Source organism: Phacochoerus africanus, chromosome 1 (genome assembly GCF_016906955.1).
Source record: "Phacochoerus africanus isolate WHEZ1 chromosome 1, ROS_Pafr_v1, whole genome shotgun sequence".
NCBI lineage: Eukaryota > Metazoa > Chordata > Mammalia > Artiodactyla > Suidae > Phacochoerus > Phacochoerus africanus.
In genome coordinates, this window is record NC_062544.1 from 203,824,499 (window position 1) to 203,843,002 (window position 18,504).

The 18,504-nt window shown below is 40.9% G+C and overlaps 1 protein-coding gene across 5 annotated transcripts in view; it reads left to right on the plus strand.

The window, feature by feature from the left end:
* Positions 1 to 10,414, plus strand: part of SENP2 (SUMO specific peptidase 2) — a 40,976-nt gene extending 30,562 nt beyond the window's left edge. For 4 of the 5 annotated variants that reach the window (XM_047788332.1, XM_047788301.1, XM_047788306.1 and 1 more), the window contains 3 exons: positions 921 to 1,005; positions 3,798 to 3,893; positions 9,082 to 10,414. In XM_047788332.1, coding sequence (XP_047644288.1) covers positions 921 to 1,005; positions 3,798 to 3,893; positions 9,082 to 9,144 — 244 coding nt within the window. In that variant the 3' untranslated portion in view covers positions 9,145 to 10,414. The remainder of the gene's footprint in view (positions 1 to 920; positions 1,006 to 3,797; positions 3,894 to 9,081) is intronic. The other variant, XM_047788323.1, reaches the window with a different exon arrangement.
* Positions 10,415 to 18,504: the final 8,090 nt, after the last annotated feature.

Genomic DNA, 18,504 nt, shown 5'->3' on the forward strand with positions numbered 1-18,504 from the left:
CCATGTCAAGAGAAAATAATACTAAGGAGTAGACATTTTGTGTGTTGGGTTGAGCTTTAGAGGCCTACAAACCCTTGAAAAATAGATTTTTGGCTTCCAAAAACCAGCTTTCACTACCTTGGGGGCTATATTGTTGCTCTCATTGAGAACACAAGCCCTGGTGTAATACTGGTTTACCTTATATGCAGGTTAGGATGAGAAATGAGATGCATGTGTTAAATTTGATAACCCTTTGGAGAGTTGGATAAAATTAATCACTTTCAATACTGAAGTATAAGGAAATTCTCTTATATAACCACAATGCCGTCATCACACTTAGGAAAATTGGCAACCACTGTATGTAATATGTGGTTCCTTTTCTGATATCTTCAGGTATCTTTTCTAGCTTTTTTCCCTAATCCAAGGAGTCAGTCAGGGTTCATGTATGTACTTAATGTAATTTAGAATAGTTTTCATACCTTTTTGTTTGTTTTCTCGGTAATAGCTTTTTTTTTTTTTAAGAGTGCAAGCCATTTACCTTATTTTATGTCTGTGTTGAAGTGAGGAAAAACAAGTTGTAAAATGAAGTAGTTTTTTTCGATAGAATAAAATGTGTGTTTTAAAATTGTGTCTATGAGGTGGAACAGAGAACTAGAAGAACTAAATCATTAATAGTAAATATTTCTGTAGTAGTTTTTGAGGGGTCTTTTGTATTTTACTTTTTATGTTTCAGTTTTTAAAAGATAAGCATGTAGAATTTTGTAGCTAGAAAAAAACAAAATAAAATGTAAAAAACCAGAAGAGTTACAGTTTTAAAAATGTGATGGAGATGGATTTGAGAATGGCAGATAGTTAAATATTAAATAGCACAATGTCTTTGTAATCACATGGTAGCTCTCCATAGGAATTCATCAGTATCTTCCTTCTTTGTTGTTTTTCAGTCAGTATTTACAGGATGAAAGTAAGACCAAAAGAAATATTGATCTGAATCTTTTAGAGTGGACCCACTATAGCCTGAAGCCACATGTAAGTGATGATCATCTGTATGTCAAATAACTGTGTTGCATTTACTCTCAGTAGCATATTATTTTTTTTAATGTTTCCATCAATATAGTTTATGTATGTATGTATGTATGTATGTATGTATGTCACTTTAGGGCTGCACCCTCAGCATATGTAGGTTCCCAGTCTAGGGGTCTAATTGAAGCTACAGCTGCCAGCCTGCAGCACAGCCACAGTAACACCAGATCTGAGCTTCGTCTTCAACGTACAGCACAGCTCCCGGCAACACCAGATCCTTAACCCACTGAGGGAGGCCTGGGATCGAACCTGAGTCCTCATGGATACTAGTCAGATTCATTTCCACTGAGCCACAATGGGAACTCCTCAATAGCATATTATTTAGACTTGGCTTCCTTCCTCCCCTCTTTGGCTCATCCTTAGGCATGCATTCTCCCCCTTCAGTGTACATCTTAAGAATGATGTACTTCTAAATCTCTAGAAATTCACTTAACCAAGATGTTTGCCTTTTAGCTTTTATCTTGTTGCTTAAATTATAAGTGTTAACTGTGTGTTAGCATTCCTTCAAATAATTGGGGAAAAAACCAACATGATAAATTCAAGTCAGCTCTTTTTCTTGGTTGGTGCTAATAACAGTTTAAAGTTATCGTTCAAAACTTATCTGGGAAGTTTGTATATTTAGGTCTTAAGGAATCCATGCCATGGATTCCTAAGAATCAAAATATGCTATTTGTGGAATTGCCATTGTGGCTCAGCGAAAACAAACCTGACTAGTGTGCATGGGATGTGGGTTCAATCCCTGGCCCTGTTCAGTGGGTTAAGGATCCAGCATTGCTGTGAGCTGTGGTATAGGTCACAGACGTGGCCCAGATCTGGTGTTGCTGTAATTGTGGTGTAGGCTGGTAGCTATAGCTCCGATTTGACCCCTAGCCTAGGAACTTCCATATGTCGCACCTGTGGCCCTAAAAAAAAAGAAAAGAAAAAAATATGCTATTTGTGAATGTGCCTTGGGTCTTGTCAGATCTGTATCTCATTCAGGGTTTTTAAATGTATACAGCTTTCAGTCCTAATGACTTCTTTTAAAGTAAGCTGCATGAATCCAGTTTTAGCCCTAACCTATGTATAATGGCTCAACTATCTTTATCTAAAAGCGTTTTCATTTCTAAGTTGAGTAATTAGAAGAGTAAGCTTTGAAGTTTCCTGGGCAGAGCACAGATATAAGAAGAGTTTGTTAGGGAATGGGAAATGTAATAAATTCTCTGAATTTGTGTAGTGGAATCTATATGTTCTCTCAACTCTGAGAGATGCTGGGCTCAGGAGACAAGTATGAGGTATCTGTGATGTGCCTGTTTAGTCTTTTCTTTTTTTTCTTTTTTTTTTTTTTGTCTTTTGTCTGTTGTTGTTTTTGTTGTTGTTGTTGTTGTTGTTGTTGTTGTTGCTATTTCTTGGGCCACTCCCGCGGCACATGGAGATTCCCAGGCTAGGGGATGAATCGGAGCTGTAGCCACCGGCCTACGCCAGAGCCACAGCAACTCGGGATCCGAGCCACGTCTGCAACCCACACCACAGCTCACGGCAACGCCGGATCGTTAACCCACTGAGCAAGGGCAGGAACCGAACCCGCAACCTCATGGTTCCTAGTCGGATTCGTCAGCCACTGCGCCACGACAGGAACTCCCATTACAATCTTTTTTTTTTTTTTGCCTTTTCTAGGGCCGCTTCCCATGGCATATGGAGGTTCCTAGGCTAGGGGTCTAATGGGAGCTGAAGCCGCCAGCCTACGCCAGACCCATGGCAATGTGGGATCCGAGCTGAGTCCGTGACCTACACCACAGCCCACGGCAACGCCGGATCCTTAACCCATTGAGCAAGGCCAGGGATCGAACCCACAACCTCAAGGTTCCTAGTCAGATTCACTAACCACTGTGCCACGACGGGAACCCCTAGTCTTTTCTTTTTTACAATAATTATCTGCATTTCTTTGAAGAAAAATTGAGCTGTTGTCAAATGTAGTATGTTTTCCAGCAGTGAAATCAGACTCTCTCATAGTCTTAGTTTCCTTATGCTTGTCTTTCACTCTTGTGCTACTTATAATTGAAAGCTATGGGTAATGGGCTGGCCAAGATTAGTGCAGCACGGGCCTTGGATCTTGTAAGAGTTTACTTCATGTGAGTTTGGAATCCACAACTTTTGAAAAGTTTATGGTGCTCTTAGGGCTGCTTGCAGTAATATCTGTTTTTGCTTCTGGGACGGACTTGAGCAATCAAGGCACAATTTCCTAATTGGTTAAGCCCTATCAAGAGTGTTTTGTTCTCTCTCCTCCTTGTACCTGTGATGGTCCAAAGCCATAGTCTTATTTTTCTGGCTAGAGAAGTCACACTCTGCAGTATTGAAATAGGTTAGTTGCATTGTACACATATTTCTGATTGAGACATACTTAGCCCTTTTCGAAATTTATAAATGCCTCTGAAACAATTTTGACTGGAATTCCTATTCCTGGTAGTAAACCTTCTTTCAGTCCTGTTTCTTTGTATGAGAGCTGAGAGAGGACACTCTCACTTTCCTTTTCTTTTTCCTCCTAGAAAACATTTTCTGTAGAGATCACATTCTCCATGTTATTGGGTCGGGTTTTTTACCACAGAAAGACTAATTGTGTGTGTGTATGTGTGTTTGTATAATGCCAGGTTGAACACTTACCTTTATAAGACTGTTTATCCACAATAATATTTAGAAAAACTCAAAGGAGTTTCTATTTGATGAAATTTTACCCCTTCCTACCTTCTTTTTTGTAATTTTAGGAGATTCCTCAACAGTTGAATGGGAGTGATTGTGGAATGTTTACTTGTAAATATGCAGATTATGTCTCTAGGGACAAACCTATCACATTTACTCAGGTGAGTGAAGAGCCCTCCTCATCCACTTACATGTTGCTAAGCAAGATAAACTCAGAGCATGTTACTAATGCCTGGCACACATTAAGCTCTCATTAATGGTAGCTGTGCTGCTATTGTTGCTGTGCACCTTGGCTGTAGCCTTACTCTAGCTAGCATCAGAGTTGATCACTGTATTTGCTCGCAGCTTTATCCTAGTCTTTGGTAACCAGTGGGGCAGTTTGCATCTGAGCTTCAGTATTCACTGGTTCTTGAGTGTTTAATGATGTTTTTATTTTTTTATTTTTTATTTTTTTTTTTGGTCTTTTTGCCATTTCTTGGGCCACTCCCTTGGCATATGGAGATTCCCAGGCTAGGGGTCGAATCAGAGCCGTAGCCACCAGCCTGTGCCAGAGCCACAGCAACGTGGGATCCGAGCTGCGTCTGCAACCTACGCCACAGCTCACGGCAACGCCAGATCGTTAACCCACTGAGCAAGGGCAGGGATCGAACCCTGCAACCAGATGGTTCCTAGTCAGATTCGTTAACCACTGAACCATGGGAACTCCTAATGATGTTTTTAGTCAAAAAAGGAGGCATGTCAGAATATGTAACAGCATGGGGAAATCTGGCCTCCTGAGAACTTAAGCCACAGGCCTCAGATGTTACTATGAATGCTGATTCTTCTGGTTATTTTTGGTTATCCATCAATCTGCATTTGAGTGGATTCACTATGTTGGGACCTCTTGAGAATTTATGTTGATAATAGTAGATTCTCAGTCTTTTTACAACCAAGAGCAACCTCCTTTAAAAAATTGTTTGCTTGAACAGACCTCATTTTGGTAGATGTTGCCTACCAAATTGTATGAATTGAATAGTAGGACTAATAATAACTCCATTGCAAGCTTTTGAACAACATGAACTAATGAAGGCTCCCATGCTGAATTAATAATATTGGTTAGCTTCAGTGGTTTTACTAATGATAAATGCGCAAGCCAAAACAATCTTGAGAAAGAAAAAAGGACCTGGAGGAATCAGGCTCCCTGGCTTACACAACTATACACAAAACTATACACAAAACGACTATACACAAAACTACAATAATCAAAGCAGTATTGTACTGACACAAAAATAAACATATAGATCAATGGAACATGATAGAAAGCCATGAACCTATGGTTAACTAATTTATGACAGAGGAGGTAAGAATATAGAATGGAGAAAAGAGAGTCTTCAGTAAGTGGTGCTGGGAAAACTGGACAGCTGCTTGTAAAAGAGTGAGCTTAGAACATTCTCTAATAACATACCCAAAAATAAACTCAAAATGGATTAAAGACCTAAATGTAAGGTCGGATACTATAAAACTCTTAGAGGAAAACATAGGCAGAACACTCTGGTAAACTTTGGCTGTATCTTTTGGATCCACTTCCTAGAATAGTGAAAACAAACCCCAAAATAAACAAATAGGACCTAATTAAACTTAAAAGCTTTTGCATAGCAAAGGCAAATCATAAAAGAAACAAAAGACAACCCATAGAAGGAGTTACCGTCATGGTTCAGTGGTTAACGAATCTGACTAGGAACCATGAGGTTGCGGGTTCGATCCCTGGCCTTGCTCAGTGGGTTAAGGATCTGGCATTGCTGTGAACTGTGGTGTAGGTTGCAGACGCTACAATGAGGCTCGGATCCCTCGTTGCTGTGGCTCTGGCATAGGCCAGCAGCTACAGCTCCGATTCGACCCCTAGCCTAGGAACCTCCATATGCCACGGGAACGACCCTAGAAATGGCAAAAACACACACACACACACACAAAAAAGACAGCCCATAGAATGGGTGAAAATCCTTGCAAATGAAGCAACAGACCAGGGATTATTTTCCAAAATATACAAACATCTCATGCAGCTCTTTATCAAAAAAACAAACAACCTGGAAGTTCCCGTTGTGTCTCAGTGGTAATGAGTCTGACTAGTCCATGAGGATGCTGGTTCAGTCCCTGGCCTTGCTCAGTGGGTTAAGAATCTGGTGTTGCCATGAGCTGTGGTGTAGGTTGCCAGTGGGGCTTGGATCCTGTGTTGCTGTGGCTGTGGTGTAGGCTGGCAGCTGTAGTTCCAATTCAATTCCCCTAGCCAGGAACTTTCATATACTGTGGGTGCAGCCCTAAAAAGATAAAAATAAATAAATAAAAATAAAAATTAAAAATGGGCAGAAGATCTAAGTAGACATTTCTTCAGAGAAGACAGACAGATGGCTAAAAAGCACATGAAATATGCTCAACAACACAGATTAGTAGAGAAATGCAAATCTAGACTACAATGAACTACCACCTCACACTAGTCAGAATAGCCATCATCCAAAAGTCTGCAAAAATAGGGAGTTCCTTGGTGGCTTCTGTGGCTTGGATTGCTGCTGTGGCTTGGGTTCAGTCCCTGGCCTGGGAACTTCTACATGTCTCAGGCATGGCCAAAAAAAAAGTCTGCAAACAAATACTGAAGAGGGTGTGGAGAAAAGGGGACCCTCTTTAATACACTGTTGGTGGGAATGTAAATTGGTACAGCCACTATGGAGAACAGTATGGAGGTTCCTTAAAAACTAAGTACAGAACTGCCATATGATCTAGCAATCCCACTCCTGGGCTTATATCTGGAGAAAACCATAATTCAAAAAGATACATGCACCCCAGTGTTCATTGCAGCACTGTTTATAATAGCCAAGACATGGAAGCAACCTAAATGTCCATCGACAGTGGAATGGATAAAGAAGATATAGTACATATATGCAATGGATTATTACTTAGTCATAAAAAGAACAAAATAATACCATTTGCAGTAACATGGATGGACCTAGAGATTATCATACGAAGTGAAGTAAGACAGACAGATAGCATATAATACCACTTGTATGTGGAATCTAATAAAAATGATACATGAACCTATTTACAAAATAGAAACAGATTTATAGATCTCAAAATCAAACTTAGGGTTACCAAAGGGGAAATGTCATGGGGAGAGATAAATTAGGAGTTTGAGATCAACGTACAACACTACTGTATATAATAGATAACTAACAAGGACCTACCGTATAGCACAGGGTACTCTACTCAATATTCTGTAATAACCTATATGGGGAAAGAATCTGAAAAAAAAATATACAAATGCGCACACACCATAGAGAGTGACTAACATTGTAAATCTATAATAAAATTTTTTTTAAAATGTGTATTTTTTTTGTCTTTTTGCCTTTTCTTGAGCCGCTCCTGTGGCATATGGAGGTTCCCAGGCTAGGGGTTGAATCAGAGCTGCGGCTGCTGGTCTACACCAGAGCCACAGCAACGCCAGATCCAAGCCGCGTCGGCGACCCACACCACAGCTCACGGCAACGCCGGATCCTTAACCCACTGAGCAAGGCCAGGGATCAAACCCTCAACCTCATGGTTCCTAGTCGGATTCATTAACCACTGCGCAACAGCGGGAACTCCTAAATGTGCAGTTTTTATCTACACATTTTGAGCTATTTCAAATAAATCACAATTGACAGAACACTGTAAACCAGCTGTAATGGAAAAAATAAAAATCATTAAAAAGATAACAATTTACAAATCCATGTGTTAAAAGACTTTTTAGGCCTTTCCACACTAATTTATAGGAAAATTGTATGACAAGCTATATAAAATGAAACACCAGGACTACCTCAAGGATATGGACTTCTGATTTCATCAAAGAATTACAAGTTGTTTTGGAATTGTCTTGCATATTTGTTACTTTGAAAATTCACCCATGTAATGATTATCAGTTAAGTGGCTATATATTAAGCAAAGCATCTCATTCTTTGGTGCTTCTAAGTAACAATTAGTTATTTGTTCTCTGAACCTAATGACATGAAATTTTAAGGGGAAAAATTGCTATTTGAACAGAATTAACAATGTAATTGTAATTAGCAATTGCCAAATTAGCATTACATTTGGTATAGCAGAAAGAAATTTGCAGGTTTGTTTTTTTCTTTATTTAAATAGAGTTCATATTTTTCTCATAAGAAAGCAGAATATGTTCATTTAAGAATGTTTTAAAATACATATAAGTAGAAAAGTTACCAATTAAGCCACCACTTAGCTATTTCTTTTTTTTGTACCTTTTTTTTTGTCTTTTTGTCTTTTTAGGGCCATACCCTCTGCATAACGGAGGCTCTCAGGCTAGGGGTCAAATCAGAGCTATAGCCGCTGGCATACATCACAGCCACAGCAACGTTAGATACAAGCCCTGCTGTGACCTACACCATAGCTCACGGCAACGCCAGATCCTTGGCCCCCTGATAGAGGCCAGGGATCAAACCTGCGTCCTCAGGGGTGCTAGTCAGATTTGTTTCCTATGAGCCATGACAACGATAGGAACTCCTTTTTGAACATGTTTTTGTTCTGAACTTATTGTTGGACTATATTGTATAATTCTGCATCCTGCTTGGATTTGTCTTAACCTGTAGAAATACTTATGATACATATAATAATACACATTTATAGAAGTTCTCTTGTAGCACAGTGGGTTAAGGATCTGGTGTTGTCAGTGCTGTAGCTCTGGTCGCTGCTGTGGCCTAGGTTTGATCCCTGGCCAGGGAACTTCCACATGCCTTAAGCACAGCCAAAAAAATAAAATAAAATAAAACCACGCACGGTAAACCTCCTTTTAAAAAATATGATTGATATATATTAATATATGCATTTTAAATTAAACTATAGTTAATTTACAGTGTGCCACTTTTTGCTGTACAGCCAAATGACCCAGTCGTACGCACACGCACGCGCACACTTCCCTTCCTGTATTACCTTCCATCATAGTCTATCCCAAGAGACTGGATATAGTTCCCTGTACTATACAGTAGGACCTCATTGCTTATCCACTGCAAATGTAATTGTTTTCATCTACTAACCTCCAACTCCCCATCCATTCCATTCCCCCACCACCTTGGAATCCACAAGTCTGTTCAGTATGTCTGTGAATCTGTTTTGTAGATAGTAAACCTCCTTTTTTTAATGTTTTCATGTTTTTTAATGTTTGCATGTTTCCATGATGTAGAAAAGTCAGGTCTTGCATAAAGGACATGGACTTCCTACTTGATTTACATGCTACACCTAAAAGGTTTTTTTTTTTTTTTTTGGCTACACCTGAAAGTTTTTGATCTGGGCACATATGTAATGTATGTTTTGCTTGTGGATTCTTTGCAGCACCAGATGCCTCTCTTCCGGAAGAAGATGGTGTGGGAAATCCTTCATCAGCAGTTGCTGTGAGAATGCCCTGCCCAGTCCCTCCAGCTACTGGTGGTTCTTTCACGGATGGACATTTCCATATACCTCATGTATTGTGGGTTAAAAAGTCCCTGCATCACCTCCATTCTCTCACAGGTACTGAGCTGTCAGAAGTGCGTGAAGGCCTCTCTCTGCACTGTAGTCCTGACTTGGTGTGTGGAGGGCTGCTTGCAACCCAGTGTAAAGGCTGTGCCTGCTCAGAGCCCTGGACTCTTCAACCCACACAAGAACAAACGCTAATTAGTACTTTTTTTTTTAAAGGTTTTTTTTTTTTTTCCCTATGAATGTGGGAAATGCAGGATTTATTCTATGATTTGTTTTCTGTGTGTGTTTGTTCACGTGTATTCATTTGCTCACTCATTTGCAAACATAATGGGCAGTGGCTGTTTTCTGCTGCTCTTTTAAAGTTAACTCTTAATTACTTGTTTGAACTATTTATTTCTGAAAGGAATGTTAATCAAGTTGCCACTCCCTGCTGAAGATCGGGAGGGATATTGTGGGGGGAGGAAGAAAGTGTTAATTAACTTCTCTTATGATCGATCGCCAGAGCATTAACTGCCAACTTGAAGCTGGAGGTCTTCCTTTGAGGCTTGAAAATACTGGGAGAAGCTCTGTGGTGTAGGGCTCTGGTTGCCTTTCAGAGGAAGTCCCACGCTACAGCATTGGCACAGTGTCATGGAAAAGTGGGACTGTGGCCAACGAACTCTGGCTATCCAAGTGTCTTCAGAAGAGTGTTGTGGTCATCTTAAAGAGACTTCCCTTTCTGGAAATGAGGTGACTTGGCTACTCTTGAAACTGGATTTGAAGTAACTGTAAACCCTAAATCTTCATTTTCATCCCAGATCTGGTTGAGTATAAACCTCAGATATGTAAGGGCTGGCCGGAGCTGTTTATTTCAAAAGATACTGTTCAATTTAAAGCTATTTTTCGTCAGAGGTTTTTTTTTTTCTTTTTCTATATATAAAGCTGAAATTAAGTTTTGTACTCATTAGGATTTACATCTCTCCCCATTCCGCCCCCACTGAAATCTGTGCAAGAAAATTTAGTACTTGGCTCTGAGGTTGCCAGTTATCAGTAATCTATTTTGCATATGAAAGTTTGTATTTAACTGTTTTCTTCATTAAAAACCTTACAGTGGTTACGCATATTTAATTTCAGAAAATTTAGAGTTGGTCAGAACATATTTTGCAAGATCTAGAGCCTAGCGTTGCTTTTTCGATGTAATAAAAGGTTGTCTGGCAGAACCTGAAAAGTATATGCTGAAATGATTTCTAACCCTTTCCCTACTTAAACCTCCCACGCTTGTCCTGGTGCATAAAAGCAAGAGGTCAAACCAGAAAAAACTGGGCATGTGTTAGCTATGAATCAACTTGTCTCTATCTGGAGGGTCCTGGCTGCTGGTTGCAGAGGCACACTCTTACGGGCAGTTTTCCCTGAAACGTGTTGTGGTATAGGACTTGGGGCCTGTGATGCAGATTGAAACTGCTGTGCCTAATTGGTGGTCAAACCAGAGGACCTGTGCTTAGATGATGATTAAGGAATGAGCTGGTTGGGCTGAGTCTCCCTCAAGCTTAGGCTATACAGAGAACCCTTCCTATAGCTTCCATTCCTTTCCCAAGACTGCTGGAGTTGTGCCAGTGAGTATTGGGGTCAGGCAGCTGGCATAGCCAAAAAATGACAGAGATTTACTGGGTAGGCAACACACTGAAAACATGGTTCCCCCTTGGTACTAGTACGTTTCACCTGAGAATTTAGCATGTGGGGTAAATCCTGTTAGGAATGGCAGATTTGTGTTCTGCCCAAATGAGTGGTGCTGGGTGGGCAGGTGGTTTACTGTATTTATTTGTGTTACAAGTGCTTGCAGGGGCTTCTTAGAGCAGCATAAATGTGACTTTTCAGGATAGTTCCTAATAATCTCCCAGGACATAATGAAATTAATGAGAGTAGAGAGATAAGTTGGAGACAGGCATTCACCCTAACTCTGAGTTTCCAAATTTGATAGGAAATACCACAGGTCATGCTTCTCTAGGCACTAACATGTCTCTTGGTGCAGAGAAATTTATTGCTAATAGAATTTAATGTCTAAACAGTGTATGAGAAAAGCAGCCAAGTGATTAAAAACAGCTGTTGATTTTATCAGTAGTGAATCATCAACATTAAAGCCAGGAAGAGATACATCTATCTATGTATATGTGTGTGTGTGTGTATATCTATATATATGTATATAGATATATATATATATTTTTTTTTTTTGGTGGGGTGGAGGTGCACCTGTGGTATGTGAAAGTTCCCAGGCCAGGGATATAGCAGCTGCAGTGACAACGCCAGATCCTTAACTTGCTGTGCCTCAAGAGAACTCATATTTTTTATTGTAGCAGTTTGTGGGGTGGGGAAAAGGTGGAGTGAACCACTGTTCTTTTTTAGTAGGCAGTCTCTTCTAAAGATTGATAAAGAAGAAAAAAATGAAGTTTCCACTGTGGCGCAGTAGGTTAAGAATCCAACTGCAGTGGCTGGGGTCACTGTGGAGGTATGAGTTTGATCCCCAGCTTAGCGTGGTAGGTTAAAATGATACTGTGTTGCTGCATCTGCGGCTTGGATTCGGTCCCTGGCCTGGGAACCTCTGTGTATTATGGGCGCAGCCATAAAATTTAAAAAAAAGAAAAAACAACCCCCAAATGTCTCTCTCATCTTTGACCTTTGAGCCAGGATGAGAGAGGGAGGGAAATAGACTCGGGGCATGTGGAAGAGGTTCTGCTAGCTCTGTATTCTACCTCAGTTACCTCAGGCTGTCAGAACTTCTGATCTTCTTCTCTCAGATCCTCGGCACAGCTTGGGGGCTGCCATGTCGAATGGTGGATGTTTGCCTGCACTGTGAGGAGTTGCTTGGTGCTGGGACCAAGGTGTGGGTGTGGGTGTGGGTGAATGTGTCCTTGGAGATGGATTGAACCTTAGATACAAACAATATGGTAGAGAAGCAGAAAGTTTCGAATAACCTTGGTACCAGAGTTAAGCTATACTGTTTAAATTGACTTTTGTGAACTAATTGGGAAATTAATCTCTTTATGATAGTTTCTTTAAGAAGAGCTCTAAGTACCCAATATTTAACAAATTTTTGGTACTTTCCTTGTTTGTAAGTTGGGGGATCAAGGTGGCTATATTGCTTTGATAATTTCTTAAAAATTTTACCTAATATATACAAGAAAGGGTTTGGGTGTTTGAAATAGGTGTTGATTTTATTTACTTACCAATAAATTCACCTCTTTAATTCAGTGGCTTTCAATTTGTTTTGATTGCAACTCATAGTAATAAATGTATTTTATATTATGACCAATACACATGTGATTATATATGGACACAAAATTTTACAGAAAAGTATTACTTCTTTCTACATTGCTAGTTTTCTTTAAATTCTTTTTTTTTTAAATGTGGGTTGTGACCACTACATTGATTTTTCAACCCACTAATGGATAGAAATCCACAGTTTGAGGAACCCTGCTCTGAATGGGCAAATAGCAAGATACAAATTATGTTTAAAACTATAAAGCTTGAGACCACAAAAGTAGGATAAATGTGGGGTTGTTTTGAGATGAATCAATCTAGGAAAACAGGCCAGAAGTTTTCAGCCCTTGATGGAAATATGTGGTGTAAATAGTCCTTGTTCTTTAGGTTTTTACATTGGCATTTTGTAAAATACGTTCAGTAAAAGTCTTATTACTTCTGCGTAGGATGTAAAACAAAGGGTTCTATGGACCAGCGAATATGTGTTCCATGTCTTTGCCTCCTGGGATGCATGGCTAATACAGCACATCAGAGTCTTAACCTAATGTGTCTGAAACCTTGGACATTGAGCCCTTCTCCGTGGGACACCTGAGGAGTGGGTGGAATATGATTTGTTGGGTGCTGGGGAGAAGCAAAACAGAGTTCTTGGTAGCGTGTGTGCTTCAAATATACGCCCCTCCCCACCAAGCACATAAACTGCCTCCTGAAGGGCACGTGGTGTTCGTAGTCTGTGGTACCACTTATATTTTTCTTTTATTGTGTCAGTATTAGGTATTCATTGTAGAAAAATAAAATACTGATAAAAGGTAAAGAGTAAGAGTTCTGCAAACTCACCACCCAGAGTGAATAACTTTTTTTTTTTTTTTTTTAGGGCTGTACTCATGACATACGGAGGTTCCCAGGTCAGGGGTCTAATCAGAGCTACAGCTGCCAGCCACAGCCACAGCCACAGCAACACGGGATCCGAGCTGCATCTGCAACCTACACCACAGCTCACGGCAATGTTGGATCCTTAACCCACTGAGCGAGGCCAGGGATCAAACCCACAACCTCATGGTTCCTAGTCAGTTTCATTTCTGCTTCACCACAATGGGAACTCCCAGAGTTAATAACGCTTTTAACATTAACATTTTAGTATATCCTGGCCTTTGGTATGTACTCCTTTGTGTGTGTATGAATAAGTGTGTGTGTTATATACACTTGCACAAGTATACTTTTTTTTTCTTTTTTAGAGTGGCATATGGAGTTCCCAGGCTATGGGTCGAATTGGAGCTACAACTGCCAGCCTGCACCACAGCCACAGTAATATCAGATCCGAGCCGTGTCTGCGACCTACACCATAGCTCATGGCAACGCCGGATCCTTAACCCACTGAGCAAGGCCAGGGATTGAACCCAAAACCTCATGGATACTAGTCGGATTTGTTTCCGCTGTGCTGCAACAGGAACTCCCAATTATATATTTTTATTAACAAATATGGAATCACACTAAATTTATCTTGAACATATTTTCATGCCAATAAATATTTACATTTTAATTGCTGCGTAGTGTTCCAGGGTATGCGTCTAATTTTTTTTTAATTTTTTAAAAATTATTTTTGGGAGTTCCCATCGTGGCGCAGTGGTTAACGAATCCGACTAGGAACCATGAGGTTGCGGGTTCAATCCCTGCCCTTGTTCAGTGGGTTAACGATCCGGTGTTGCCGTGAGCTGTGGTGTAGGTCACAGACGCGGCTCGGATCCCGCGTTGCTGTGGCTCTGGCGTAGACTGGTGGCAACAGCTCCAATTAGACCCCTAGCCTGGGAACCTCCATATGCCGCAGGAGCGGCCCAAGAAGTGGCAAAAAGACAAAAAAAAATTATTTTTGCTTTTTAGGGCTGCATCTGTGGCATATGGAGGTTCCCAGGCTAGGGGCCCAATTGGAGCTGTTGCCACTGGCCTACACCACAGCCACAGCAGTGCCAGATCTGAGCCACGTCTGCGACCTACACCACAGCTCATGGCAACGCTGGATCATTAACCCACTGAGCAAGGCCATGGATTGAACCTGCAACCTCATGGTTCCTAGTCGGATTTGTTACCACTGCGCCATGATGGGAACTCCTGCTTATAATTTTTTTAATCAGTAGTTAGACATACCATCTTGCACAATATTTTACTTATTTTCTTATTAGAAATTTATTTCTACATTAAAGTCACATTTTTTTTTAAAAATCACCCATTGGTATTTTGAAATTTCTTTCTTCTGCCATAGGATGGTGACTCCATTGGTTTAAGTTTTATATTTTTCATGTGTAAGCCTTCTGGATAAGTTCATTTTTATTTATTTATTTATTTATTGGCTGCACTCTTGGCATGGACATGTGGAAGTTTCTGTGCTGGGGATTGAAACTGAGCCAAAGCAGTAACCTGAGCCACAGCATTGACAATGTCTAGTCCTTAACCACTAGGCCATCAGGGAACTCCCATTGTAAGAGAGTTAATGTCTCTAATTAAGTTCAATTTTAGTGGACTATTTTTAAATTTTTAAAAAATTTTTCTTGGCCATACCCATGGCACAGGGAAGTGCCAGGGCCAGGATTTGAACCTGTGCCACAGCAGCAACTTGAGCTGCTGTAGTGACAGTGCTGGATCCTTAAATCACTGCACCACAAGAGGACTCCAGACGATTTTGTCTTTTTTTTTCAACTAGTTTATAAAAGGCTTTGTTGTGGAATTTTAAGACACATACAATCATCACCCCCGTTTAGCAGTTACTAAAATGTGGCTTTTTTTGGGGGGGGGAGCTGCATCTGCGGCATATGGAAGTACCTGGGCTGGGGTCAAATCAGAGTTGCCACAGCAACATTGGATCCAAGATGCTTCTGTGGCCTATGCCAGATCCTTATTAACCCACTGAGCAAGGCCAGGGATTGAACCCACATCCTCATGGATAGTAGTTGGGTTCTTAACCTGCTGAGCCACAACAGGAACTCCACAATGTGTCTAATACTGATTTGCCTTTTTTTTCATGGGAGGCAGAGCATCTGGAGTTTATTAAAGTAAAACCTTGACATATCTTTCTACCCATATACTTAAGAATGTCTCCTTAACAAATAATTTTTTTTGAAAGCCTGTGTTGTTTTCATACCTAATGAAATTAGTAAGAATTTGTTAATACCATCCAACAGTTCATATTCAAGTTTCCCCCCAAAAATTTACTATATTCTTAAAATAAGAATGTATAGTGGATTGAATCTTGGCCCCTAAAACATGTCCACATCCTAATCCTTGGAATCTGTGAATATTACCTTCTATGTCAAAAGATGTGATTAAGGATCTTGAGAAAAGGAAATTATCCTGGATTATCTTTGTGCCCCCTAAATACAATCACATACCTTCTAAGAAAGAAGCATACAGAGTTTTAAGAAAGATGAGCTGTATACCTATTTTTAGGTATAAACAAAATCTGGAAAAAGTCTTAATAATGGTTGGCTGGACAGGCTCTGTTGGTTTCTGCTTTATAAATTTGTGTTTGGAGTTTGAAAAAAGAAGAAGAGGCAATGGGATTACAGAAGTAGAGACTGGAGGGGTGCTACCATGTACCAAGGAAGCCTGGAGCCCCCAGCTGGAAGAGCCTTCTGAGGGAAACTGGCTCAGACGACACCTTCATTTCAGACTTCCAGCTGCGTAACTGTGAGTATATTTCTGCTCTTTAGATCCATTAAATCTGTGGTAGTTAGAGCAGTCTCAGAAAGCTAATACAGGATTTAGTAAAATGTACATGTACCTTTGGTTATTATATCTCTTGGGTCTCTTATTCAACAGTAGTTTCCTTCTTTGTACTATTATTTATTAGAGAGACTGGGTGTACCTGTGGAAAATCCCACTTGTAGATTTAGTTTATAGCTCCTTGGTGATAGTTAACTACTTCTATCTCTTGTATTTCATGTAAACTGGTAAATTCGATCTAGAGGCTTGATCAGATTCAGGTTGAATTGATTAGGCAAGGATACTTTCTTAGTGGTTCTGTTGTATTGCATAATGTGACACATAATATCTGCTTGTTATACTTACTGGCACTAAGATTGATCTGTGGTTCAGGCCATGGAGAGTTCCTTCTTGGCTTTTTTTTTTCTTTTCTTTTCAGGACTGCACCCGCAACATATGGACTACATATGGCTAGGGGTCCAATCAGAGCTACAGCTGCTGGCCTACACCACAGCCACAGCAACACAGGATCCAAGCCACATCTGCGACCTACACCACAGCTCACGGCAACTCTGGATCCTTAACCCTCTGAGCGAGGCCAGGGATTGAACCTGCAACTTCATGGTTCCTAGTCCAGATTTGTTTCTGTTGTGCCACAACGGGAACTCCCTCCTCTTGGTTTTAAATTTAATTGTTGGTCCATTATTTCATTAAGAGGAATATAATGGTGATTTTCTAATTCATTCCTCTGTGTTAATTAATTACCTTGAATTTTTCTATAAAAAAATCTCATCAACTGATTTGGTTATCCTGAAATGCACTTCATATAGGAAAAATATACGATTTTTAAAACTTTCTTTACTTTATTGAAATATAGTAGATTTACAATACTATATTAGTCTTTATTTATTTATTATTTATTTATTTATTTTGGTTTTTAGGGCCGCACCAGGGGCATATGGGGGTTCCCAGTCTAGGGGTCGAATCGGAGCTGTAGCCGCCAGCCTACGCCAGAGCCACAGCAACGCGGGATCCAAGCCGCGTCTGCAATCTACACCACAGCTCACGGCAACTCTGGATCCTTAACCCACTGAGTGAGGCCAGGGATTGAACCCACAACCTCATGGTTCCTAGTCAGATTTGTTTCCACTGCACCATGATGGGAACTCTAGTTTTCATTTAAAATTATTAAAAGCATTGGCCATATTCCCTGTGTTGTACAATGTATCCTTGCAGCTTGCCCCTCTTATAGTTTGCACCTTTTAATTGCCACTCTTATCTTTCCTTCTCCCCACCGAATTGTTCTGTGAGTCTGCTTCTGGTTTGTTAATATTCATGTGATTGTTTTATTTTTTAGATTCTACATATAGGTGATAATATACAGTATTTGTCTTTCTCTGATTTATTTCATTAAGCATAATACGCTCCAGGTCCATCCATGTTGTTGCAGATGGCAAGAGTTTCATTCTTTTTATGGCTGAGTAATATTCGTGTGTGTGTGTGTGTGTGTGTGTGTGTGTGTGTGTGTATCACATCTTTGTTCTTAAGTTGCTTCATGTATTGGCTATTGTGAATAATAAATAGTGCTGCTGTGAATATCAGCATGCATCTTTTTTTTTTTTTTTTGCTTTTCAAAACTTAAAAAAAAAATTTTATTTTTTGCCAAGGGGGTCACAGGGCTACTCCCAGCTCACTCGCAACTGGAGCTGGGTTCCATGGTCTCTTGCTACAGGGCCCTGGGGGTTCTGAAGCAGGTGTCAGCCTGGCGGTGGGTGGAGCTTCTGGCTGAGGTGCTCAAGGTATCTCTGAGCTGATGTTGGCCTGCTGATGGAAAGGGCTGGATCTTGGAGGTCCTGGGGCTGGTGCTGACCTGCTGGTGTGTTGCCCAGGTCCTGAAAAGGCAGGCTGCAGGACGTGGTGGTCTTGGTCCTGCTGTCCCCACACTGGTGGGTAGGGTCAGAGCGTAGGTGAACCTGGGGCTGGTGCCCACCCACAAGTGCATGAAGCCAGGTCCTGGGGTTAGTGCCAGCCCACCAGAGCCAAGTCCTGGTGTCTATGGCTGCAAAGCTAGGGGGTTCCAAAGCTGATGTCAGTGGTGGTGGGGCTGGTTCCTGACAGTTGGCAGCAGGGTCCAGGGTGTCCTGATGCTTATGTCCACTCACTGGTGAGTGAGGCCATATGCCTAGGTGGCTTTCTGAGGGGCCCAAGGTGTCTCAGAGCTGTCTTGGCCTTCAGCTGGCAGGCAGGGACCCAGTGTATCCTGGAGCTGATGTCTGGGCAATGGTGGGTGAGGCCGGTCCAGAGGCTAGAGCTGGCTGGCCGGTGGGTGGGTCTGGGGCCTGCCCCCTGGTGTGCAGGGCTGGGTTCCCAGGT